Below are 27,157 nucleotides of genomic sequence, written 5' to 3'. Positions count from 1 at the left end.
TCACTGGGTCGCTCTAGGAACTTTCTACTAAATGGATAGCAAAAAGGCATTAGAGCAGAGTAAGGGTTTTCAATAATCTAACTTGTGACACCGCTTACCTTATTAAAATATATGGTGGTTGATTAGTGGTGTCTGTGAAAGATACAGAGAGAGGGGCCGCTCAGAGCTACTGAGAGAAGTTTAACCTCAGTGCATTCAGTAATTGCTCTCAATAAGATTAATACAGATTGGGTCTTGTAATTTGTAGGGATAAGTTCCTTGGGAAACACAAAAAATGTGAATACTTAACACAATCTGACTGAAGAACATGGCTGGCTTTGACTGTTTGTCCTTTATTGCACTGGAATCATGAGCTGTCAAAGCAGGTTTATATTTAAAGGCCTTACTTGCCGAAAAAAAGAGTGCAAATAGTTTAAGATAGCAAAGAATGTAAATATTATTCTAAAATCTTAATGGGGTCACTTGCTAACTGGCTTATACACTATCCATTCTTCACCCTTTGCTAGTTTAAGTTATTGATAACTTTTCATGGAATTTTGGTGTATATATTTCCACATATTATTTGTTTGTCAGTTTCAAGAGATCACATGTCTGTAATATTGTAATAAATAATTAACCTTTACGTTGCCAGGCAGAATGATGACAATGACTACCACTACTGCTTCAAAGCTCTAGTAGAGGACGTTGGAATAGAATCGTGGTCTGGTGAATTCCTGTGTGGAGCTCACAAATTCTATAAGTGTCTAGGCTGGTTGTTTTTCCATATCTGTTTTTTCCCCACATCTGAAAAACATGCTATGTTTTTGTGGATGCAGAGCGCCTCAAACCACAGACACAACAATACAGCACACAGTATGTGAATAAAAGAAAGGAATATTATTATTCTCACAAGCACCTCTTCATAATTTTCCAGTAATCAGCCACAGAAATAATATGAGTAAATTCAACAATTCTTCCTCCTCTCTATCACCTACTGACTGTTGCCTGCTACCTCCCAACTCTTTCTCGTCCATGTGTGGCAGCTGGCTTTTAAAGCCAGATCTGGGAATGCTTCCAGTGACATGGCATTTTTCTGGAAGCACTTTAGGGCCATGGAGAAAGTAGGAAGTTCCGTTCTGTATAGAACCCTCTATCTATCCCCAGGGACTAAGGGCTGCATTTCTGGACTCCATCTCTCAAGCACCTCTGCAGTTGTCCTGACTGGATTGCTGTATGAGAATGACTGCCACCTGGCACATGGAGGGTGGAACAACTCCCTACTCTTGGCGTCTGCTTGTCCATTTATTAAATCCTACTGGCTGGGTACAAAAGTATTTGTTCTCTCCCGCCGGCCACTTTGTCCGCATTGTTGTAACAGCGTCCATTCTGGGTAATGAATTATTCCCCATTCTCCTCCTATAATGCATATTGGGATGACTGGTGACCCTGACTTTGTCCTTTGGTGGACTTTGCATGTGTGTGTGTGTAGTTTAGTGGAGGTGGTCATGAGCAGATACCAGTCCAAAAACATGCTAAGGAGACCAAAATATATAAAAGAGAATGGTTGATTATTATTAGTAGTAGTAATATTAGTATTAGTATTACAAAAATGGCACAGTAAATATTGTTTGAGATGGTAATTTAAATGTTAATCACGTATTAGGTATCTTTTGTTTTATTCATTGAAATACACTATGGGAGTTTTCATAATGTATTAATGTTGTGATTTGGTTGTTTACCCCAACTTTGCCTCCACATCCCAAAGACCTATGTGTTAGGTTAACTGATGGTTGCACCTTTATTAATGTTATGTTTACACCCAGAAAAATGAGCCAAAAACAAAGAATTTGTTTTTTTTTTCAAAAAGAAAGAATGTATTCCTACTAACAAAAACACGTAAATACCAAAACATCACCATAAATACAGTAGGAAAGTTATGTTTAGTGGCTGCTGCTGTACTGATGCATTGTACTGTCCTTTGTGTGATATGTTTTGAAACAGTCACCAACGCACAGCCTGATGTTGCAATCAGGACAGCAGAAGTGATTTTCATTTTGCAATTTTCTTATATTTTTTTTGCTGCTTTCACATGAGATGATCGAATATCAGTGCCTGATCCACACAACTGATGCACCCATTATGTTATGTTAGGCTACCACAGTACAAGGTTTGATGACCTCCACATTTCCCCTCAAACAGGCACAAACAATTGTTGCATTGTGATTAAGCATCTTTCTTGTCCTTGCACTTGATTGCAGTCATTTTGCCCATTTTGCCAGCTATTGTTGCACCATGGTAAAGCATCATGCAACTGAAGTTACCAGGCACATGATGGTGGTTCAGTGCTTAAGTGTAATTATGCGTCAACGCCTGATGACCAATTCAAAATTTCATCACTATCACTCGAATTGAGCAAAGGTTCAGTTTCAGCTTGTTCTAAAAGTGGTTTTACTGCTTTTCATGTGCCTTTGTGTTTTTGGTTCAAGACTTCACTCCACTAAATATTGATAAGATGCCTTAGAGTTATCATTAAATGACAAAAAGCATATAAATATTCATGATTTTTTGCAGCATAATGCTATTTCATCTACTATATGGCAGTAGAATACTGTTCTGGTAGTTATCTGGGGACTAATACTGTAAAGCAGTTCATTACACATCACCCCATGTCTGACTCAGGTTTAACTGTGATAGCACAGAATTCCAAACCTGCGTCACCCTCAGGATTAGTGCCAAGGATGTTGAATTATCTATATTTGTATATTTAGGTGTGTGTAACCAATCTAATATTAATTCCTGCATTGTCCCAAAGTTGCTGGGATAAGCTCTGGGTCCTTAAAACCCTGAACTGGAAAAAGCATCTACAGAAGTTACGTGGACTCACTTTGCTGACTTAACCATCTCTGTTTTATGCCTGTTTGACCAGTACAATTACTGTATATTTAAAAAATAATAATAAAGTACAAATTCTATTACTATCATATTAACAATGGCTAAAATAACACATTCAATAGCACATATAACACATACAAGGTATTCCAGCTATTGTTAATTGTATCTCTGTTAATTGTATTGAATTTTACGTTTAAAACCTTCTCAGATGAATCATACAATGCTAATCTTATCAGCACAGTCTTAAATAATGCAGCAAGTTGCTTGCCCAGTAAAACGCTCCAAGCCTGTCCATTGTTTGATATTTTAAACTGCTTTTCATAAAAGCATTTACCTAACATAATGATGCATTTAGTTTCACAGTATTGGGGCTATTGATACTATTAAAGGGTTTAAATATCATTATTAATTCAGAAAAAAAGCCACCTTTACCTTTTAAGGGTTCTAAATTAATTTTAGAAATTATGTATAGATCAGAAAGAAGGTTATGCCAGTAAGTCTCACTGTTTCATGAAAGAAAATGTACCTTAACTTCAAATTTGGCTGTATTGAGAATACATATCTGTTTTTTAATGAAATTAGTATTGAGAAGTTAATTTACAAACCAGAATGAAAATGTTGGCATTAGGATCTTGTGAAATATGCATTGCAACATGAAAATAAAATGTACTTTTATTTTAATTGCCTGAAAGTTTTTAAGCAAGTCTTGCAAAAAAAACCACACAATTTAATATTATTACAAATGTTTTAACGACAGACTATTCAGACCAACATAGGTTATTATTTCCTATTCAGCTAATGTTTTTAGATTTTTATTATTAATTTGAGATTTGACAGTCTACAAAAACTACCATCCAGTACACATCTTTGTGCAAAGGAATCTTTTCTAACATTAGGGCAGAATTAACCTTTAACCAACTTCTATCTGGTCCCCCGCATTCTTGCTTAAGATTTCATCTTAAAGGAATCTTCCACTAGAAATGTATATTTTTTGTTATATGTTACTTACTCCACGAGGTAAGGATAGTGGTGACCGGGAACATCTATTCAACTTCTTCTTTAAAACAGACTTTAGGCAACAACATGAAGTTATGGGCACTATCAAATTATGAGCTCTAAAAGAATAATCATCTCTTGTTTTTCCTAGCAAATGTATACTGATGGCTTGTGGACCTTATGAATTTTCTAATGAATTATTGTTTCTGTAATTTGTGTAGCAGTAAAAAGATAAAAGGCCATAAGGGTTACAAAGGCATTATCTTAAAGACACTACAGTTGTAATTGAAAGCCAAGTTGAAAGCCAGTAAACTATTATAAATTCTCCTAGGTGAGTTCATCTGTTCAATTACTGTTTCATTTCAGTAAAACAGGAATGTTTTAAGTTTTTAAAAAAATTGCATTTTCTCTGTAGTAACACTCATTAGTGGTTTTGTTGCTGCTGTGGTACATCATAAAGATTTGTACTATGAAATGTATTGTACTGTATAATGACTAATTTATACTTCTGTGCTACTAAAAAGTCAAGTACTGAACGCCTAAAAAAATAGATATGAACATTATTAAAAGAGGTTTCCAATCTTGTAGTATAAAGATTTATTTAGGAATTATTCCCAATTTTAGAATATAACATTTTATTTGCAAGCCTGCTTAAACCCATTTAGGGCTCCAGATTGCCAGAACCTATGCCAGCAATCCTGGAGGGGGTACTATTCCATTGTAGATGCCTTCTTCACACACACACACTCATTCATGCAGAGTCAATTTGAAATTGCCAGTTAAACCCACATATACATAATTGGAGTGAACAGACAAATTCATTTTAATGTATTTTAATTGATTTTATAGCTCACTCACACGTTGAAGTTTAGTTTACTATATACTAAATAGGACTGTAACATTGTCCAAAATAAAAGCTACAAGCAACTAAAACACAAAAGGTTAAGGATGAGACATCAACAGAAACAGAAAGCAGAATATGTACCAATAAATGAGCATATTTATTTACTAAATCAAGTTTGTTAGTCTCAGAAGAGTTTGTCGTAGGTAAGCTACACTTGAAATGGATCATAAAAATGTAACAACTTGATTGATTACCACAGAATACCATGAAGGTCTAGCAATGGCTCCTTCACCAATGCATCTTTGGCATGGATATAGCATCTCAAAGTGCTGTTGCAGGATCCTGAGGAGGGAATAAAATTAGAAAGATTCATTCCTAAATTATAAAAATACTTGTGACAAATATTAAAAACATCATGAACAGCATTAGCAGAAACTTTAGGAGGTATATGGCATTCTAAAAATAAGGAGTCTTCAAACTGATGTAAATGCCAAGATGAAAGAGGCCAAGTTAATTCTCGCAGGCAGATGATTATAAACATTAGTTAACCTATAGCTTAAGTGACATCCTATTATTGTACTTTTATTTTAAGCAGCATAAACTTTAACATTATATTGCATACTCTGAAGAGCTTAATGAGTTCTAGGACCATTTAAAGCTTTGTGTAGCGTATATAAATGTAGGACTTTTGTAGCTGGCCCTAAACCTAACCAAAAGCAATTGTAGTGTTGTAAGAACCACAGTTATATGCTCTTTGTGTTCTAGTTATTAATTTAATTTTGAATCATTTGCAAAATTGTAACTCATCAATTTGAACTGGCTAGACTAATGCAGTACAATACTCAATTATGGTTGAAACAAATGAATCAACCAGCTTTTCACAGTCTCTATGATTACAAAGCCATTCTCAATTTCACCAGGTTCTTAAAGTGGACAAAACAGGGTTTTATACAGTGTGTAGGTGTGACGATTAAAAGTTTAAATCTATGCTTTGAACAATCCTTAAATTCCATAGGAATTCAAGCAGAATAAAACTGAATAATTTTAATAGGCTTCCGTATTATCTAATTATTGATAAGATAACTCTTTCTTAAATTTAAAGGCAAATTATCTTTATTATCCATTGTTTGATCTCACCAAATATTAGTATAAATACAGCTGGGAGTTATTAGTGCATGAATGACAGCTGACAATAATGATAATATTTAAAGTATAAATGGTGTTTGCCCCAGCAGTGCACCCTGAGGGACACCATGTCTAACTGGAGACAAAAATAGGAGAGTATTATCTTCAGATTCCTGCACATATTGAAAATAGTTTTGATCAGTATGAAGCAAACACGCAAAAAATTGTGTGGTAGGCCAGCTAAATCCTAAGATCTGTGCAGTAGGGCGCAATAAATCAGTAGCATTAAAGTAGCTCTTTAAATCTAAATTTTTTTCTTGGGATGGCTAGAGTGAGTGATAGTGAGACATAGTTCTCTTGCAGTGGCATACGTCAGTATCAGACCTCTGAGAACTTCATATTCAAGTCATTTTACCAGTCTATCAAAGGCCACACTGTATAAGGATGAATAATCACTTTGCTGATGCTTTGCTCAGAAAATGGATAGATAGATGGATATATATTAAAACCAAAACAAATATCAAGATCTTGGCTGAAGAAATATGCACTTGAGAAAAGCACTTGTCCTCACTAAAATGCGAACAATACACTATTGTATTATTAACGGAGAAAATAAGCATAATATATATTCTTATACTTGGCACAAAAAGTATTGTAATACATTTGGTAATATAAAACTGCCCTTGATGATAATCTGACAGCTGTTTGTCTGTGGAAATAAGACTATTCAACAATACTGTATTGTTCATGGAGATGCCTTGTCCTTTGTCTCAATCATTTTAAAAGTCTTGGTCTGAAAAATGCAAGCATTAATTAGGTATTCCACGCACCAAATTAAACAAACATGGTTTGTGGATATGCTAGAGTATTTAACCCTGTAAAGGTCCTGTTACACTATGTCTACTACTTAATCCAATTTTGATGTAAAATGTCAGCAGTTGTACCTAACCAAAAATATTATGTCTGTAATATTTCTTAAAACAAGTTTTGTTTCTTTTGTGAATAAATACTGAGTTCATGTTGATGTCTGAAATTCAAGTCATTGGTTATCTTACTTCAAATTTAACACAATGAGAGATAATAGCAGTATGATATCATAAATGCATATGATAAGGATATGTGATTAGATCAGAAAGTCATGATCAAAAGTGCCTTGAATTATTACTTCTTAAATTGCCATCAAATATTTATTAAAATGTAAATATTAACCATAAAAGTAGATCAAGCAAAAATAATTTTTGAGAAGAAATAAAACAAGTAAAATTATTAACACCCTACCCCAAATCAACCAAGCCATGTAAAGAAATAAGTTAAGTAGTGTGGGAAGCAGCCCGGACACAGACAGACAGACATCATTTCAAGTCCAGCACACGTTTATTTACACAATAAGTAGTGCACAAACTCAGTGCCGCAGCACCAATCATCCCAACAGTCCAGGCCTCTGTCCACAATGCTTTTCCTTCAGACCGCCGCCTTCTCTCTCTATCCAGACCTTGTCCTATTCCACCCGACTCCAGCCCTGAATGAAGGGAAGCGGCCCCTTTTATGTCCCCCTGGATGTGCTCCAGGTGTGTTCCGGCAATCTTCCAATGACATGCCCCAGTGTGGCGGAAGTGCCTAGTGTATCCCCGGAAGCACTCCGGGTGTCCCTGCTCCTCTTCCCCCCAGCACTTCCTGGTGTGGCGGAAGTGCTGAGGTCCAGGGCTCTCCAGGCATTGGGGCGCCCCCTGGCGGTGACCACGGGCCCCTACAGGGTTGAGCTTCAAAGCTCTGCACCCGTGGCCCCCAAAGCAACCAGGGTGGTCGCCCCCTCATGGTCTGGAGAAGGCGCAAGCCCGCCTCCGGTCCTCCTGGGCGTCCCGGCTGGGTACCACCCCCAGCCGCGTGCCACAGCAGATTGAGATTACTTTATTTACTGAGAGAGAGGGACACCACCAGCAAACATGAGTTGGTAGTTATATGAGATGGGACTCAAAAATAATGGAAAAGGAGAAGATTTGAGGAGCATGCAGAGTGCAAAGGCTAAACGCCGTACATAATCAGAGGATTAGTTTTAGAGCATACAGTGTAACTGATCCCAAAGTCAATGCAGTTCCTTGCTACACAGCCCTTTGCCACCACAAGTAGGATAAAAGGACTATGGTAAAGGAAAAAACAACACTGTTATACCCCACTTTCATCCAAAATGTAATGAATGTAAATAATAAAAAAAGTAATAAACTTGTGAAACCACTGACATTCCTTAAATCCTGTGTTATGGCTGTTTTAAAGGGTCATCTCCCAGCAAATACTTACAGGTATGTGGCATTTTGTTTATGTATTCAGCATTTATTATTAATTATGTCTTTATGGCACGTCCTTGCATTGTGACATTTAGATCGAAGCTGTAAAATTCTAAGGTTAACATTTTAGAACCTTGACATAATGTATTTCAGTTTATTATCTTAAACATCAAAATTACGTTTACTGTATTTTATATAAATGTACAAACAATTTTGTCTATAGATAGATAGATAGATAGTTTTTTAATCCCCAAGGGGAAATTCACATACTCTAGCAGCAGCATACTGATAAAAGCAATATTAATTAAATAGTAATAAAAATACAGTGCAAGTTAAAAAAAATGCAAGGTGGAGAGTGCAAGGCAGGTATTACAGTCAATAACACTGTATAATGTTAATGTTTACCCCCCTGAGTGGAATTGAAGAGTCGCATAGTGTGGGGGAGGAACAATCTCCTCAGTCTGTCAGTGGAGCAGGACAGTGACAGCAGTCTTTCACTGAAGCTGCTCCTCTGTCTGGAGATGATACTCTTCAGTGGATGCAGTAGATTCACCATGATTGACAGGAGCAAGAAAAGTTTCACATAAGGAAAAGCACTGATTGATTGATCTTCCTCTACTAACTATGCAGAATACAGCATATTATTAAAAGTCGTGCTTATCTGTCAAGTGAACTGCTATCTCAGATATATTTTAATAGGCCTTGGAATAGTACTGATGATGATTATCAATAAATAAGCTGTTGGTACACATTTACAAAGCTAGTTTTATGAACTATTATAGATTAGTCTTCAGTTTTATTTTTTAATTGTTTTATTTTATTTTTTCGCTGGATGGTAGTAAAAAAAAATAAGATAAAGTGGGTGTATTTAATATGTGCATGTACTCAGAGGACTGTTCAAAAAAATTAAAGGAACACTTTGAAAACACATCAGATCTCAATGGGAAAAAAAATCATGCTGGGTATGTATACTGATATGGACTGGGCAATGTATTAGGAATGAAAAGCTACCACATGTTTGATGGAAATGAAAAATATCAACTTACAGAGGGCTGAATTCAAAGACACCCCGAAAATCAAAGTGAAAAAATGATGTGGCAGGCTAGTCCATTTTAAGGAAATTTCATTGCAGCAACTCAAAATTGTACTTAGTAGTTTTCTATGGCCCTCGCGTGCTTGGATGCATGCCTGACAACGTCGGGGGCATGCTCCTAATGAGACAACGGATAGTGTCCTGGGGGGTCACCACCCAGATCTGGACCAGGGAATCACTGAGCTCCTGGACAGTCTGAGGTGCAACCTCGTGGCATTGGATGGACTGAATCATAATGTCCTAGAGGTGTTCTATTGGATTTAGGTCAGGCAACCCATCACCAAACCGGTTGTGCTGAATGATGTTACAGGCAGAATAACATTCCCCATGGCTTCTCCACACCCCCTTTCACGGTTGTCATATGTACTCAGGGTGAACCTGCTGTCATCTGTGAAAAGCACAGGACTCCAGTGGTGGACCTGCCAATCGAGTTCCATGGTGCCGGGCAGTGAGCACAGGGCTCACTTTAGGATGTTGGGCCTTCAGGCCACCCTCATGAAGTCTGTTTCTGATTGTTTGGTGAGAGATATTCACACCAGTGGCCTGCCGGAGGTCATTTTGTAGGGCTCTGGCAGTGCTCATCCTGTTCTTCCTTGCCCAAAGGAGCAGATACTGGTACTGCTGATGCGTTAAAGAGCTTCTACAGCCCTGTTCAGTTCTCCTTGAGTAACTGTCTGCCTCCTGGAATCTCCTCCATGCCCTTGAAACTGTGCTGGGAGACCCAACTAACCTAGCAATGGTATGTATTGATGTGCCATCCTGGAGAAACTAGACTACCCATGCAACCTCTGTAGGGTCCAAGTATCACCTCCTGCTACCAGTAGTGACACTGACCATAGCCAAATGCAAAACTAGTGAAAAAACAGTCCGAAAAGATGAGGAGGGAATAATGTCAGTGGCCTCCACCTGTTAAACCATTCCTGTTTTGGGGGTCTTCACATTGTAGCCTCTTTGTCATTAATACCAAAGCAGCTGAATCTAATTAACTCCCTCTCTGCTACTTAACTGACCAAAACAATAGCTCAGAAGTTTCATTGACTTGATGCTATACTCTGATTAAAAAGTGCTCCTCTAATTTTTTTGAGCAGTATATATATATATATATATATATATATATATATATATATATATATATATATATATATATATATATATATATATATATATATATATATATATATATATATATATATATTCAATATACATAAGGACTGTCCATTAATTTTCATAGGTATAATGTTTTATTTTTCCTTAATCACATTAATTGAGAAACCTTGCTATCTAAGCCAATTATTTTCAAACTCAGGTCTTAAGTCTCAGTAAGGCTAACATTTTTAAAACATTAATTACAATTTTGAAAGTTGTTTTTAAATTGACTAGGGTTTCAGTTGTTACATAAAAGTAATTGTATATCAATGTAGTTATGCACGAGAGCAGCACAATACACAAACAGCTGACAAGTGGTATGCAAGGGAACAAAACAAAGTGGGATTTAAAAGGACACACAGCGACTGAATATGAACCTCTGTGCTCAGCAGTGATTCAGTTCCACCACTGTGTCTCATCATATTCTATCTTTCTAAATCAGCCTTTCATTGCTTACATTGGCTGTTAGAGAGCAGCTCCATCTCACTTCCACAATCTGCACCATGGCTGATGGATTTCTGTGAAAGTGAGTATCTCAGTTGAGAGCTCTCTAGCCCCAGCCAAACCCAGCTCACACGAGTAGATTTCATAGCAGGTCTCTCTGTCAGTCCTCTGTCTTTCTCTCTAAGATCTGCCAAACCAACATTAACAAGATTTAAAATTTTGGTAAACTTATATATTTTTAATTTTGGTAAACTTATATTTTGTACATCATTTTTACAAATTTTAGAAATTGGCAGACTAAGGTAGTATAATATATAACCAACAAGAATTTTAATAATTATTAATAATAAAATACATGTATCTAACATTCAATTTAGTGTTATCAAAATTAATCAACAGTGGGAAGCTGTTGTTTCGGACAAAGCTGTCAATGTTTGGTAACTATTGTTCTTCCTTTTAAAAATAAATACAGTAATGGGCTAAAGTTAGAACTGTGCTTAAAGTTATAAAAACTGGAGCTCTTCATTGACAATAATGAATCTATAAAATATAAAGACACTCAACCTTCACAATTGACTGAGTTGTTTTCCTCTTTTTTGACCTACAGTTATGCAGTATTATTGTGTTATTTTTCTGTTCATTTTAATCTGGATTCTCATGACATATAAATCTAACATCAGGGCATTCTTGTTGCACAGCTAGGGGTCCATGATGGCAAGCAGCAAGGGGGCTTTTCACCCATATAAAGGGCATAAGGAAATGATGTACCACGCAGAAATAATCAAGAGGGACACCTCTTGATGAAAGGATGTAGGCCAAGGGGTGACACCTCAAAGAAGCTAGACACAAATTGCCAGGACAATCAAGGGGAATAACTCGATGAAACCATTGAACTTCCGTGTGCTGAACGCAAGAGTGGGATATACCATGATGCATTATAGTACTGGATATCCACGCACTGTATTGTTAAAAGTATGAACAACACTTTGTTAAAGAGCTAAGTTATCCAGGGGCCTGTGGCAGTCTTAATCTGGCCTTGTATGTAACTGTATAATTTATTTAAATTAAAAACATGAAAACTTTAAGCTTTCTAATGTTTATTCCTATAAAAGCATGCAGTTGTTCATATATTAAAAAAGTAATTATTTAAGAAAGAATTTAATATACAAGATAAACAAAAAACATACACAGCCACACAAAAATCTATTTGTAAACAATTATTAAATTCAAATGCATTGTGAGGGGTGGGAAAGGAGTTAAGAAATCTCGGTTTTAGTTTGGCCTGGTAAGAGTTCAGTACTTAATAATTTAAGACTACTGTAGAAGGAAATGGGGAAACTTTAAAATATTTCAAATCCTGGAGGCAGTACACCAAGAAAAAATGGTGAAAACCCCTGGCCTCAAGATACCATGTGATATTTAATCACCTATGTGTCAATTGTCTAATTTGGTTAAGTATTTGCTTGAATTAAACAGTCTACTATTTAAAAAGTCATGCAGTGTGACTACTGTTAGCAGTAACCCAGATCTAAGATCATACTGCACTTCATCTTGTGGGGTTTATATACTAGCAAGGAACCTGAACAGGTGACAAAAAATTTGGAGGGGCCTTGTTTTAAACTTAGTAAATAATTGTGGCTGAGATGAAATGTATGATGCTTACTTTTGACTTAAAACACTCACAGATGGTTCAAAGAACACAATTGTCGATACATGTAGATTTAGTGCTGGTCATATTTAAATATCACAGAAGTACAACATCACTTAAGAAGAAAACATGCATTATGCCACTGTTAAAACTTGTTAATGTTAAGCAGCAATATCTGCAAACTAGAATCCTAGAATGTACAAGTTGACTTATGCTCATAAATGCAACAAAATCAAAAGCGTTACCTACCACTGTTTATTGCAAAATGGATAACATCAGGTTACAGACCTCTGAATATATTTAAAGATACAGAACTGAGACATATCATTCAGTGAAGTCTGGAAATTCTTACACAATCAATTTATATGGAACAATTGTGTCACATAACCAGGATTTGCATGAAAGGCACAAGTCTTTCCAATCTGAGCAGATTTTATACAGCAGTCACACTCACATGGGACTACGTGAACATCGCTGAACTACCTTAGCTAAATGTGATTAATCACAATTAGTTGATGGACGTAATGTGATTAATCGCGATTAAAAATGTTAATCATTTGACAGCCCTTATACATTTAATATGCCATTATGACGCATATAATTTCCAGCAACCTTATCAGTGGAGAGTGAACTAAGCCAAACAATTGATTTAAAAGAAATTGTTTCTAAGTTTGTAAACATTAACCCGAGAAAAAAACAGTTTTGAATGTTATCATTATTTGTATTCATTGTTATTATTTACTTTTTAAAACTGGCATTCTCTTACACCATCAAACAGCTAACTTATTTATTATTATAAGGATATGTTGCTAGACCTGTACATTATTACATTTGTATTTTGTAAATAAGATGTTCTCAATTTGAAAGTGCTAAGTCAAATTTTCATTCATTTACCTGTAATCTGTATTAAGCTACTGTTTTCCTTTGCTATCATTCACCAAAATGTGCCTTGTTTTAGGTCAGTGATAATGAATATGAGGTTATTGATCATTTATGTGAGTTCTAGCCCTCCATGAACCTCTTTTAGACTGTGAAAAATGAAACCTTTCTACTACAATTGAGAATATTTAGACTTTAAATACTTTAATATTTCAAATATCTGATGCAACTCTTCTTGTCTTCTGCCTCATGAAGTACATCATTACATTTCTTACAAAGATCCCACATTAGGGTGACTTATGCAAATTCAGTCCCTTTTTAACTGATTTTAATAAGGGTTTACTGCATCACATAAGTGTTATGGTGGCCATAAAGAAATAAAAAAGCCACGTTAACATTTGTATTGTTGATCCATGCCCAGATTTAGTCAGCACATTAAAATGAAAACCTAAACCTTGTACGACTGACTAGTGTTGTCTTCCTTTCCAAATACAGGCAGAGAGAGAGAGTTGCAAAAGTCATTTTCAGTATTTTTCTCTATATACCTTTCAGATAGTTATCAGAAAGAAAAAGGAGACATTTTAATAAGAGAAAGCCATGAGAGCTGTATTAAACTGTATTTAATTTATATCACATTTATAGCCTGTAATACAGGTCTAGGATACCAATAAAATAACTCATCCATCTTACTTGACATTCGTTTCCTTTTAAATGTGGTACTTGCTGCCTGGTAGGATACCAATAAGCAAGTAGTATTGAATCTTCAGAATGTTGATTAGTTTCTTGGTTTTACTGAAGCAGTTTTTTTGGCTATCTAATTGAGGTAAGAGTCAGTCAGATATGCATATTTAGATTTAAAATATTGCCAAAGTCTATTTGTCTGCTATGTGTGTAACAGTAACAGATATTACACATTATTTCTCATACACTCAGCTTTGTCATCTGGTTCCTTTAATGTGTTTTATTTCAGCATTCTTACATTTTATTCTCTAGTAAAAAGTGCATGGTGTCAAATAATTTATAACCACGATTTCTACTATTGCTTTATATTTTCTTTATAAAGCTCCTAGTGAAGGTGCTCACTCTGAGTGGTGCTACCTAAAACAAAAAGATGATTAAGTGAAATAAACCCAGTGCTATTCCATTTGTTAGCACAATTTCACTATGCACATCCCTTCCAATTCTTTGAAATATAGTGATGATTATTTTTGAAAATTATTACAATCCCACATGTATGATGTGTTTACTGTATTTATTACCACTTAAAACAATCTTGTGCTCAAAAATCCTAGCAGATCAAATTTATCATATTTTTTCTCTTGTCACTGGCTTTATTCCAGCATTTGACTTTGAAAGAAAAAGCTTCTGATTCTGGGCTCTGTGCCGTGATGAAGTATAAAACATAAGTACAAACAGATACTTTATATGCCTTAAGGTGAATGTAATTATATCTTCTGGCAAATATTGTAATGCAATTCTCATAATACCTTGCTAACAACTTCTGTATATCCCAGGGTAATAATGCTGCTTGTCCTTATTTTCAACACTGCAGTTATGAAAAAAGCAATTGCTTCCTATATTTAGATCCAGATTCTAAATTCCTGGTAGAGCAACTATAGTGAAAAGAACATCACCAACCAAGGTCAAACTTATGTGACCAGAAGGCAAAAGAACTGTGCTGACCTTCAGCCATTTGCTGCTTTGTAGTGTCCTAAAGAATATGGAAAATCAGGTAGTTACCCATGCACAAACAAATCTGGGATAAGGTGAGTAACTCAGTTAAGGTAGAAACCTGGTTTCTTAAAAAATACCTTGTTCATATGCACATATTCCCATTTACATGTGTAATGTCATTAACATGTGCATGTCCTCATCAGCTGCAATTATTCTGAAAACAAGAGTCTGTGTCTCCTCAGCAGTTTTGGGAATGCTACTTTTAGTTAATTTACTCATTACTTACAAAATTAAAAGCTAAATATGTTGTAGATTTACTAATGTTACTTTTGCATTAGTTTTTCTTCTTTTATATGAAGAATTGCACATTCGATAGGCCAGCATTTGTTTTTAAATCCTAAGCCTGTATATGGACCTTCACGAAATTGCCCAGAAATACCAACATGATCATTTTTTTGTGTTTTATAAATACATTTAGTCCTTCATGTGCTGTGAACTAAATCACATTCATCCTCTTTTTACATCCCCAACATGAGCCACCGTTGATTGGCAATATGAATAACAATATTTATTTCTATAGGGCATTTTCATACCCATGCGGTGGGTTGGCACCCTGCCCAGGATTGGTTTCTGCCTTGTGCCCTGTGTTGGCTGGGATTAGCTCCAGCAGACCCCCATGACCCTGTGTTCGGATTCAGCGAGTTGGAAAATGGATGGATGGATGGATTTTCATACCCAGGATGATGCTCAAAGAGCTTTACAAGATAGCACAAAATAGTTACAAAGTAAAAGTAATTAATATTAAATAAGAATAATAATGCATAAATAACATACAAAAGATACATAATACACACTTACATATAAGATATCACTCTGTTTCAACCTATCTATAGCAAATAGCTGGATGAAAACTAAACTGACACTTTATTTATAGGTTTCTGTTACTGGATTAGAAGCAGGACTCTCTTTTTTTGCTTGAGTGTGCGACTGAGCCCTGCAAAGGAGAGGCATATCAGTATGTTTGCTTCTTGCCTTACAACCAGTGCCACTGCAGATATTATTACATCAATATACTAAGTATTTTGTTTGGTTACTCAAGACTTTAAAAAGTAATCGGACTACACATTACCCACCATATTGCTGCTGAGCATAGTACTGTATGTTCAGTTTATCAACATAAATTTAGTGATTTCCGAAATAATGAGACATATTATTTCAACCAGGAGTATAATAAGAATAATATGATTTCCTGAGCATTTCCCTTTGTAGATGCTTCCACCATTTTCTACCTGTGGCTGCTGGATGTGTGTGTGGCGTTAACACATGCACAGGCTAACAGTGCATTATCAGACTACACAGCTCAGGAAAAGGTGTCTGATTTTTAATCAATAAATAACTGAATAGCTGGTTCAGTCTCCATAGGTGTGCGTGCTTGCACAGTTGCAGGAGGTTGGTGAGGGAATTGAGGAGAGATGCAGCTGCACGTGAGAGTGTGGTCTGTCTTAAATTGCTTCATTGGCTTTCCACAGTTTGTGATCGAGGCACTGGGCCCACGGAGGCAGATAAAAAAGGGAGCCGGCACAGTAAGAAGGGGAGAGAAAAGAGGGGCAAAAAGGAAGAAAATTAGCCTGGCCAGCAAGAGATGGAGGTTAAATGAAGACAGAGACACAAAGAGAGAGAGCAGGAGCGCCCATGCTACAAGGACCGAGGCAGGTGGTTAAGTGTGAACTTCAAGGCTGCAGGAGCCCGATTGGTAGCATCTCCCGGAAGGGCCAGTGGAGACGTGTGTAGGTCAACAGATTGCCCCACAGGGGAACAGAGCCAGGATATGAAAGTTGGCTGCACCTGTCAGTCAGCATCTCCTCCTCCTGCGAAACCTAAACGGGATAAGGAGAAGAGGCAGCAGGTGTAAAAAGAACACTATTCGGGGTTCAAAGTTTTGTGGATTGTTTCTGGTTTTAACCTCTGATTTTAATGGATTATTTACTTGTTTCAATCTCCACCATCACTATTTTTTATTGGATTATTCATTTATTGAACATTTTGAACACTGCACTTTTTGAACACTGTTCTGTTTTGTTGTAATTTAATAAATGCAGTGGAGCACTTATACACCTACCCTTTGCCATATGCATGTTGTGTCCTTATCCGCTGACTCATCCTTGGGCATGTTATCAGCAGTAGTAAGTTCAAGTGGCACACCAGAAGGATCCAGTAGAGTGGAGCCGACCCATACCTTCACAAAAGCTTACCGTTTGTAACCCTAGGCAAGAAATTTAAGTAGCTGAAGCCAAAACTATCATAAGTTTTTTAAAAAAGTAAGTGGATTAGATATTGGGATCATTTTGGTTTTAGGTAACTGAACACACTTGATATACGTAATGCTCTCTTCTGTTATGTGGGATGTCTTATATTCTTGTTATTTTATGTTCGTCACCTGCAGTAGACCTCTACTCTTGGTGCCCAGTAATAATACAAATAAATAATTTCCTTTATATAGCAGCTTTCCTATGCTCAAAGCTCTTAACAAGTATTGAAATTGATATAACAGGAATACAGGTATAGAAAAAGATCAAAAAACAACACTGGATACAAACAAGAGTCAAAGCACTGAACATGAGTTAGAATATAAACACTTGTATCACAATGTTCTTTACTCGAACAAGAAACAGTAAATATAAATAATATATGAAATGCTAGAAGACAATAATCAAACAACATACTTAACATAATTGGGTAAGCCATTCCAAAGTTTGGGTGTGATAGAGCTGAATTCTGTCATCAGTAGAGCACAGGATTGTAGTCTTGTAAGAGATTGCTAGTGTAGTTTAGTGCATGGCCATTTAAACCTTTATATGGTATAAGCAATATTTAGTTTCCTTATTCTCATATCTTCCTGCTTAGTGCAAAGAAATAAGCTATGCATAAGTATGAAATAATTGTTATTTTAGGTGCCCATGGGTAAGTGCTGCTTGGGCCCTGAGTTATAAGAGAAGAGACTGCATATTCTTAATGTTCATAATGTTTCATCCCAAATTATTATTATTATTATTATTATTTTGGCAGCTTGCAAGTGTCAGGATCCATTGTAATTGCTTTTATGATTAGCACAGAAACTTAATTGACTTTGTATTAAACCATCAAATGCCCCTTTGCCACTACCACACTGCAGACAAAAGATGTGCATGTCTGATAAAATAGTCATTCAGAATTGTCCAGCTAAGAATGAGTATGGTTATGTGCATAAGTTCGCTATGCAGCACAGTGGTCTCCTGTCTATCACTGATTATGGGTCACCCTATAATGAAAAATCAATTTGAGAAAATGGATGGACATATTTATTTATCTTAAAGTATTGTAGTTGTAAAAAAAAAAACAACAGAAGCAGAAACATTGCAAGAAGAGTAAGTATGTTTGAAAAAGGAGAAAGCTTTAATTTATTGTGATATTTAAAGATTTCTTGCTTCATTCATTCATGTCTGTGCCAAATATATTTGCAAGCCATAGCAGGGCGTTTAAAAAATTTAGAATATACTGAGTGCTATGTACCTGCCAAGCTGATACCACTGTAAACATTAAGCCAGAGTGACAGGATGGTTTTCAGTTCCTTCATCAGTGTAATCTTATCAAAATGATTATTAATATTTGTATGTTGTGCTTTTGCTTTTTCAGATAACTCCATTGACTGGTCCTAGGGAAGGTGGCACAAGGGTAACAATACGTGGGGAGAACCTGGGACTTGAGTTCAAGGAAATAGTGGGACACGTAAAAGTGGCTGGAGTGGATTGTACCCCAGTGCCGGATGGGTATATTCCTGCAGAACAGTAAGTACGGGGCTCCTTATAAATGAATTACTAACCTAAGAGCATACATTTATGTTACATTTTTAACACATTTGCAAAATGTATATATAGAAACCTCACTTTGATATACATACTAAGTATTACATTTTAAGCATTACCATATTCAAGCTATGGATTTAATTCCATGTAAGTAAATGAAAAAACTGTTCAAATTGAAGTGGTTTTGACGTAATCTAATGTTATATGATCAAGTGGTTCATGTAGTTGATTCACAATTTTCTACAACTAGTACAGAAGTTCCTTGCAATATTCTATTCATTTAGCTAATTCATAGATTGTGGTGGGCTGGTGCCCTGCCCAGGGTTTGTTTCCTGCCTTGCACCCTGTGTTGGCTGGAATTGGCTCCAGCAAACCCCTGTGACCCTGTAATTAGGATATAGCGGGTTGTATAATGGATGGATGGATAGATGGGTAATTCATATAAAAACAGTTCATAAAAATATTTTAACAAATACCTTTTTTGTAGGTGTTTTCTCGCAGACAAGATTTTGGCCCTTTCTCAATAATAAGCAGTGAGAGAGTAACTCACACCCTTCTCACTAGTTTCTCAAAGGCCTGTGAGAAGAAAGACCCTTAACACCTGTGAAATGAAAACACCCTGGAAATCAAACATTATCCCTTTAAGAGGTTTTTGTCAGCTAAAGGTTTCATGAAAGTTGCACATTAAAGCAGGGACCCTATATGAAGCAATTCAAATTAAATAATGAAATGACGAGTGCATTTGAAAAATATCAGTATAGGAAATAACAGTAATAAATCAAGTATGCTTGAAATGGTGACACTTGCAACAGATTGTTAAAAGTGTATAAATAAATTCTTCAGTGGGAAAAGAAGATGCTGCCAAAGAATGTTCAATTATTGTACTAGCAACAGAATTGGAAAAGTCCAGATATACCTTACTATTGAGCGGAATTGAAGAAACATCAAGGAAACAGTGGCAGCAGAAAGAAAGCAGTGAAAATGATTTCAGCTGGTAGTATTAGATCAACTGGAGTGCTGTTGTGCTGTTGTCACGCTTACATGTTTCAGCTCATCAAACAAATTTAAATATTAGACAAAGATAACCCAAGTAAACACATAATGCAGTTTTTAAGTTATGATTTTATTTATTAAGGAAAAAAACTATCCCAACCTACATGGCCCTATGCAAAAAAGTAATTGCCCCCTAAACCTAATAACTGGTTGTGCAACCTTTAGCAGCAACAACTGCACTCAAACATTTATGATAACTGGCAATGTGTCTTTTACATTGCTGTGGAGGAATTTTGTCATCTACAGCACTGTAGATGACATCAGGCAAAAAAGAAATGGTTAGACAATAGCAGTGCCACTGAAAGAAAATCCATGCTATAGAAATGAGAATGTACATAAGACAGTTTTGCTTATTCATAAAATATTATCAGAAGATGGCACTTAAAATGAAACATTTATTATGGTCTGATGCAACCTTTTAACAAACCAATACACCTTTCAGTGCCTTCTCTTGTGTGTGTGTAGACCCTTTTGAATCTCTCTTCTGACAAAGATTAAGACAGAGCCACAGGCGTTAACAAGAAGAGAGATAGGAGATACCCACTGTTTTCTGAAAGCAACTCATGTTCTTCTGGTAGACTCTTAGTTCACTCTTACTCCTCTATCTTGTGTAGCTCATAGCCACCTGGCTACAAGGTTCCTTAGGGCCCAAAGGGCATCCTTTTCTACAAATGCAGTATTGAGGCTCATTGATGGCAGATGTATTCCTAACATACTCTCTATGGAATAAATAAGGTCAGTTATTTGTGGAAGCCCACTTATTGAAAGAAAACCTTCTTTGAATATCTAAAGATCTTGTTATATGCTGTTCTGTAAAGACTGTCTGGGCCCTATCACATACTGTACTGATAAGAGAGGAAATATGTATTCCTAGTGTATATCCCAGATAATTTTTATATAAGTTTAAGTTGCAGCAAGAGATGTTAGGAGCATATTTGTCTTCTTTTACAGGCTCGTAGTTTATTATCCCTGCACATCTCAGTAAGAAAGGTCAGAAACTGAAAGACTGGTAATACTTTTAACTTAACAAAGTGTACAATAAACACTGGGGTTGCTGCACATTTACTGAACTGATTTAAAAAGAAAACTATAAGCATCTTTTTAAATTATTAATAATATAATAATAAAGTTAATGTGTGTTCTCTGCTCATATTACACATTTTATGTTAAAAGAGAAATCAATAAGATAAACAAAGCAAATGTAGATAAGATTAAAAACACTAGTAATGATGAAATATTCAACTAATGCAATACTACATTTAAATAATCTTCATACAATTTAAATGTTAGTGTGCCACATCTTGTTAAAAAAGAATTAACTTCTGAAGGTCATGGTTTTTATTTATTTGTTTATTTTTTTAAGGATTGTATGTGAGATGGGGAAAGCCCAGCACAGTCAATATGCTGGGTATGTGAAAATTTGTGTCGGAGAATGCAGGCTAGAATTTACGGCGCAGTCGTATCATTTATATTACTTTGTGGTAAGTATGATTAACCAGGCATCTGTAACATCAAGTTGTGTATTGATAACTTTTTTAGATTGGATTAGATAATTAGGTACACTTTATTAATCCTATGGAAAAATTCAGAAGTACACAGCAGCAGAAACATAAAAAAACAAGGATACAGGCTCACAGCACAACTAATACACCCAATTCAATCAATTGATTAAGAAATAAACAAATACATTAAGAAAAATTAAATTAGTGTGTACATCAGGTGGAAGTATTGAATTACCTGATTGTAGTTGGCAGACCATGGTGGAATGAGCCTGTAGCTAAAGTGCTCCAAGAGAGCGCGTCCTTGAGGGGATGATGGGATTTTTCATGATGGCATCCAATTTTCCCATCATCCTCTTTTCTAAAACAGATTGCAGTGTGTCAAGGATTCACCTGCAATGGAGCAGGCTTTCTTGATAAGCTTCTTTTACCTCTCCTCCTTTAAATGTGAAGTATAGTTACTACTATAAGCAATAAAAATCAGTGAACAGGACATTTGGCAATAGCTTAAACTACTACCAAATCTGAGATTAATTTCCCTTTAGCACCCAATGAACTTTTTTTAATTGCATTCATTTTCATTTCAAAAGGATGTCATTTTATAATGGTATTTTTAAATTGTAATTCTGAGATGAATTCAGTGTCTGTCTAATTTGATAGCCTATAATATAATTTGTGATTAAACTTGTGTTTCTTAATGCACAGTATGAGTGTGTTTCAGATGAGGCTATAATTAAATATACTTTGAATTTGATTGGATGGGTGCAGTTCATAAAAAGAGATAATCCATGCACCACTAACCATGACCCAAAACCAGTAAACATGGTGAATAGCTTTACCCAAGCATCAATAATGAAGCTGAGCTGTGGAGGGATGTTATTAAGGTATTACATGTGGCTTTAAATGAGCGATCAGTCCAGTAAAGTAGAAAGTTTAGAATGTATAAATTAGACGATAAAAGTTTTTTATGTATAGAGCTGAAACCCATGCCCAATTTAATATCTGAGATAAATATTAACATACAATATTTGAGGGTATTTATTATCTTTAGTCACAGTAAGTGATGTGGTGAAATTGTAAATAATTGTTATTCTGTAGAATATTGCATTTCAAGGCATGGTAAAGTACTGCTAGGAAAAAATTAACATTAAAAGATACAGTACATTAACAATTGGTGGGCTTATAGCAGGGATGACATACAGTAATTGTTTTTCATTATTGCCCATGATACAAAGTCTTTTTGTGCATGTCTGGATTGTGTGTTTTTGGCAAGAGCTCATAGTCAGATTACTGGCCCAAGTGGAATATGTTCATTTTATTAAAGAAGCGTCCAGAGAGGATTTACAAGAAAATTTTCATTGCATGATTTTGGGGCCTACCTTAAATTAGCAAAATCATTTATAGTATTGCTTGTAGTATTTATTTTTATATTTACTTGTTATTTACAGTATAATACACAATTTTATTAGATCTGGGTATAGGCTGTTTTTGTACTTACACATGAATCATCAATGTAAAAGTCTCAAGTAATTGAAATGTTCTATTACAGATTCCCAATCTTCTGGACTTGAAACCGAGCAGAGGGCCAATGTCTGGGGGCACAACTGTCACCATTACTGGAAGTAATCTAGATGCAGGAAGTAAAGTGCAGATTATGTTTAAAGACCAGATGTGCATTTATCATAGGTATGGTATATTTTCCTAAAGGTATTAATCAAAAACACAAAAATGTAGGAGCACACAGTTTGATTGAACAAGAATCTTGGAAGGTTTCAGTATTACTTTCATTTAGAGCTGCAATTTAACACTTATGTCTTTGGTTTAAGTAAATGTTGGCAGTAGACTGTAGAAACTGGATGACCCATCAGAGATTCATTAGATAATGTGAAAAATTTGGGTGAAGAATTGAAAATAAGGTTTTACCCTTTGTGAAAGTAATCACCCTCGGACACACAAAAAGATTTAGGGCAGCCACCGATATATTGTACCTAGCTGCAAAGGTTAGCTGAATTTGCACAGATGTGCTCAGGTGAAGTTCTCAATATGAACTGATGTGTAGTGGCAAAGATGGAGGCTTTAAAGGCCATCCAAGGAAATGATGTCACTCTTGGCCCCGGAACCGAAAGTGTTGTCTTGTTTGAGAAATCAGGCAGGTTTTCCTGTGTTTGGCCTACAGAGAAAATATAGAAAGGTTTAGCGTGTCCCACCGCCCTCTGACCTGGCGTGGAATTACCTTCTTTCAGTCCACTCAGCTTCCTCCTACTCGTACGTGTGTGGCACCTTATAATTATAAAGATGGTATAGAATTTATGTCCAAATGCAAATCACTTGAGTATACTCCAAAAGTTGCCAGTTTGACTTTTACATTAATACTTGAAGGTATTGTACTGTAAAAGTGGCACATTTTGGGATGACACTGTAACCTATAGCTGATAGGGAGAGCTCCCTACTGTGCTGTCATTTAAGGGTGGAGTGGTGGCTCTGAGGCTAAGGATTTGCGCTGGTATCCTGAAGGTTGCTGGTTCAAATCCCCGACACTGTCAAAAGAGATCCTACTCTTCTGGGCCCTTAAGCAAGGCCCTTAACCTGCAATTGTTCCAGGGGCGCTGTACAAGAGACAGTCAGTGAATACTGTATCTTCATGTCAGTTGGTTTTTATATATCAATATAGCCTGAATGCTTATATATTTTTTGTGTCTTTTAGGAGAGCAGCTAAGGAAATTGTTTGCAAAACCCCTGCCTGCCTTGGATGTGGGAATGTAAGTGTGTCAGTAAGTGTTGACAGGGCCAAAATTCACAAGGAACTTCAATTTGAATATGTAGAAGACCCCACTATCACTAAACTGGAGCCAGAGTGGAGCATTGTCAGGTATAGAAAGGTGTTATATTTACTCACATGCAGTTTGTGTCAGTTACATTATTAACAATTAGCTTCAGTTACATAATCCAAATTTGATTGGAAATGTTGCACTATAGAAATTTGATTATTAAAAGGGTTGATACATTGTAAAATAGAGTCTTAGGCATTATTTCCTGACCTTTCTGTAACGTACTCACTCATTTAATTAATTATGCTTTGGTTGATGATTACTAGATGTCTTGAATAAAATTTTTTATTTCACATTATAAAGGTTTTTTTCACCCTTTTTCAAAATGTAGAAAGGCAACATTCATTCCACTTTAATGAGTTCATTAATATGAAATTGCTAAAATATGTATATGTGCTTATCCTTTCGATTAGTTATTCTGAAATCCAGACCTCAAAGGGCACAGTATCGTCTAAATCTCTTTCTAATTGAGGCTGTGAATTAAATTAAGTAATGTTAAATAAGTTCAATAATAATGATAATGATAATAATATGGAATTAGTGAAGAGCTGTATCAGTGTACAGATGCAAAAGAAAAAAATTGTGAAATATTATTTACTCGTTAAAAATAAAAAAGACAAAATATTTTGGTTGTATGGTCTGATGAAATCATATGATAGCTATACAACTGAAAGAGTGTTTCTCAGACCTTCTATTTTTATTTTGTCAACATGGAAATAATCTCTGCATATAATAAAATGAATTATTTTTCATTCCTAAAACATCGTCTCTTTAAAATAAGCTTCTTAATAGACAAACCGTTATATATAAACAATTTATAAATGAAAAAGTTTTGATTGAAATTTCTGAAACCACATAACAGGAACTCTGAGACAAAGCATTTTGAGCTTTGTGGGTCCAACTCTCTAGACCCTTTTCTCTAAGTCTATTAATGAATTCTGTTTGGTGGATTCTTTCAAATGTAACCTAAAGACTTTCTCCCTTTTCTCTCCTCATCCTGACTATAACTTGTGGTATTTTCCACCTTTCTATATCAATTGTACTAATCTTGATTCTATCATATTATCCCTCAGGCCATTCATCTACTCCCCACCACTTCTATTCATTTGTCACATCCCTCTATCCATCCATCCATTTTCTAAGTCTGGGGATATCTTTGTGGCATCAAGCATTATTCAGGACACAAGCCTTTACAGCACATAATCATACATTATTCAGTGTATATGCATAATCATTAAATTCTTATTTCAACAAATTAAACAGATATATAGTTTTAATGTATATTATTTGCACATTTTCATTGAAGACACTTTAGAATTTTTTGAAACACTTCTTATTAATAAAATTACAATAAGATATATGTATTTATCTCCAGCTTAATAAAAAGGTAACTATCTGTGTGTCTATTTCGTTGTTATGTCTGTCATTCCAATCCAGTGCATGGCACTTCACATATATTAACACTGCTTTTACGAATGCCACACCAAATGGCATATACCAAAGACATATACATTGTATAGGGGCTCTCCAAACGTTAATGCTGAGGTCTATGTTGGTTACTTAGATTTCAACCATTCTTAGACAATTAACACTACTATGCATAACCACTAGGGTGCACCACCGAGCCCCAAACACAAGACACAATTCAACTAAAAGCAGTTCCATGTTCAAATAAATGATATTTATTTAATGACAGTACCCCAACAGGCTTACTTCAGTCTAGCACAGTATAATTAGTCCAATAAGTACTCTCCATCTCCTTCACCTCCTTCTTTTTAAGCGTTGTCCTCTTCCTTCCAACTATGACACAATTAGATGAGGCAGAGTAGCTCCTTTTATGTGGGCCCAGGCATACTTCCACTGCCACAATATTGCATCTCTGGGCACAAGTAAGCTGAACAAAGTAGGTTCCCCTTTCCGCAACACCCCCTGGCAGTACCCAAGGACCTCAACAGGGTTGCACTTCTGCAATACAATTCCCATGCAACCTATGTCAATATCCCAGTTGAAAGCAAGCCAGAGGAATGCTGCCACCTGTCACACTGAGGAAAGAATTGTTCACAATATCCAACCTCCCTCTGCCCATCCATTATTCGTTCATCCCGACTCATCAAGGATCAAGGTTGGCCCTCCATTTCTGTGTTCTCTCCATTATGGCCACCTGGCTGAGTAGGGAATTGTTCTTCCCTCTAGTTGGGATGTCAGTCCATCCTCTCTGCCACTTTCTATATATATTCCCCTAAACACTCTTAACCCAAATCAGGACTGTGATATATTTGCATAAATATCACATGAAATCAGTACAACAACAAAGATTTCAATTGATGTCAGGTCTAGAAAACTGCTGGCTGACTGTTAATAAATAACTGATTTTATTTTAGATAATGTATGAAATTTAATTCAAAATATGCAGAGAACTTAAAAAAAATGAAATAAGTAATGAAAAAGCAATAATATAAAATGTCATGTTTTGATTTCAATCCCAGACGTGGATGCTTTCTTGTATCTGTATGGGTTTTTTTTTGGGCATAACATTTTAATCATTACAGTTGAAGATGTACATTTTAGGTAAACTGCTGACTTGAAATTAGCCTGGTATCGTGCAAGTAAGAATTTCATCATACTCTCCGCAAGTGATATTAATGACTCTTTAAATCTATAAAAATGCTGCATGATAGGTGCAGTGGTGGTGGAGTACTACAAAGTTGGTAGTACAACAACAACAACAACAACATTTATTTATATAGCACATTTTCATACAAACAGTAGCTCAAAGTGCTTTACATATTAAAGAATAGAAAAATGAAAGACATAATTATAAAAAAATAAATCAACATTAACATCGAATAAGAGTAAGGTTCAATGGCCAGGGGGGACAGAAAAAACAAAAAAACTCCAGACGGCTGGAGAAAAATAAAATCTGTAGGGATTCC

General features: G+C 35.7%; 1 protein-coding gene across 1 annotated transcript in view; it reads left to right on the top strand.

The window, feature by feature from the left end:
- plxna4 (plexin A4) overlaps positions 1-27,157 on the top strand; it is a 748,931-nt gene that overhangs the window by 605,910 nt on the left and 115,864 nt on the right. Inside the window, exons 13-16 of the mRNA XM_039761357.1 lie at positions 18,675-18,826; positions 21,261-21,378; positions 22,946-23,082; positions 24,101-24,265. Coding sequence (XP_039617291.1) covers positions 18,675-18,826; positions 21,261-21,378; positions 22,946-23,082; positions 24,101-24,265 — 572 coding nt within the window. The remainder of the gene's footprint in view (positions 1-18,674; positions 18,827-21,260; positions 21,379-22,945; positions 23,083-24,100; positions 24,266-27,157) is intronic.

Source organism: Polypterus senegalus, chromosome 8 (genome assembly GCF_016835505.1).
Source record: "Polypterus senegalus isolate Bchr_013 chromosome 8, ASM1683550v1, whole genome shotgun sequence".
NCBI lineage: Eukaryota > Metazoa > Chordata > Cladistia > Polypteriformes > Polypteridae > Polypterus > Polypterus senegalus.
The sequence above is the reverse complement of the archived record's forward strand: the minus strand, read 5'-3'. Positions and strand labels throughout refer to the sequence as shown.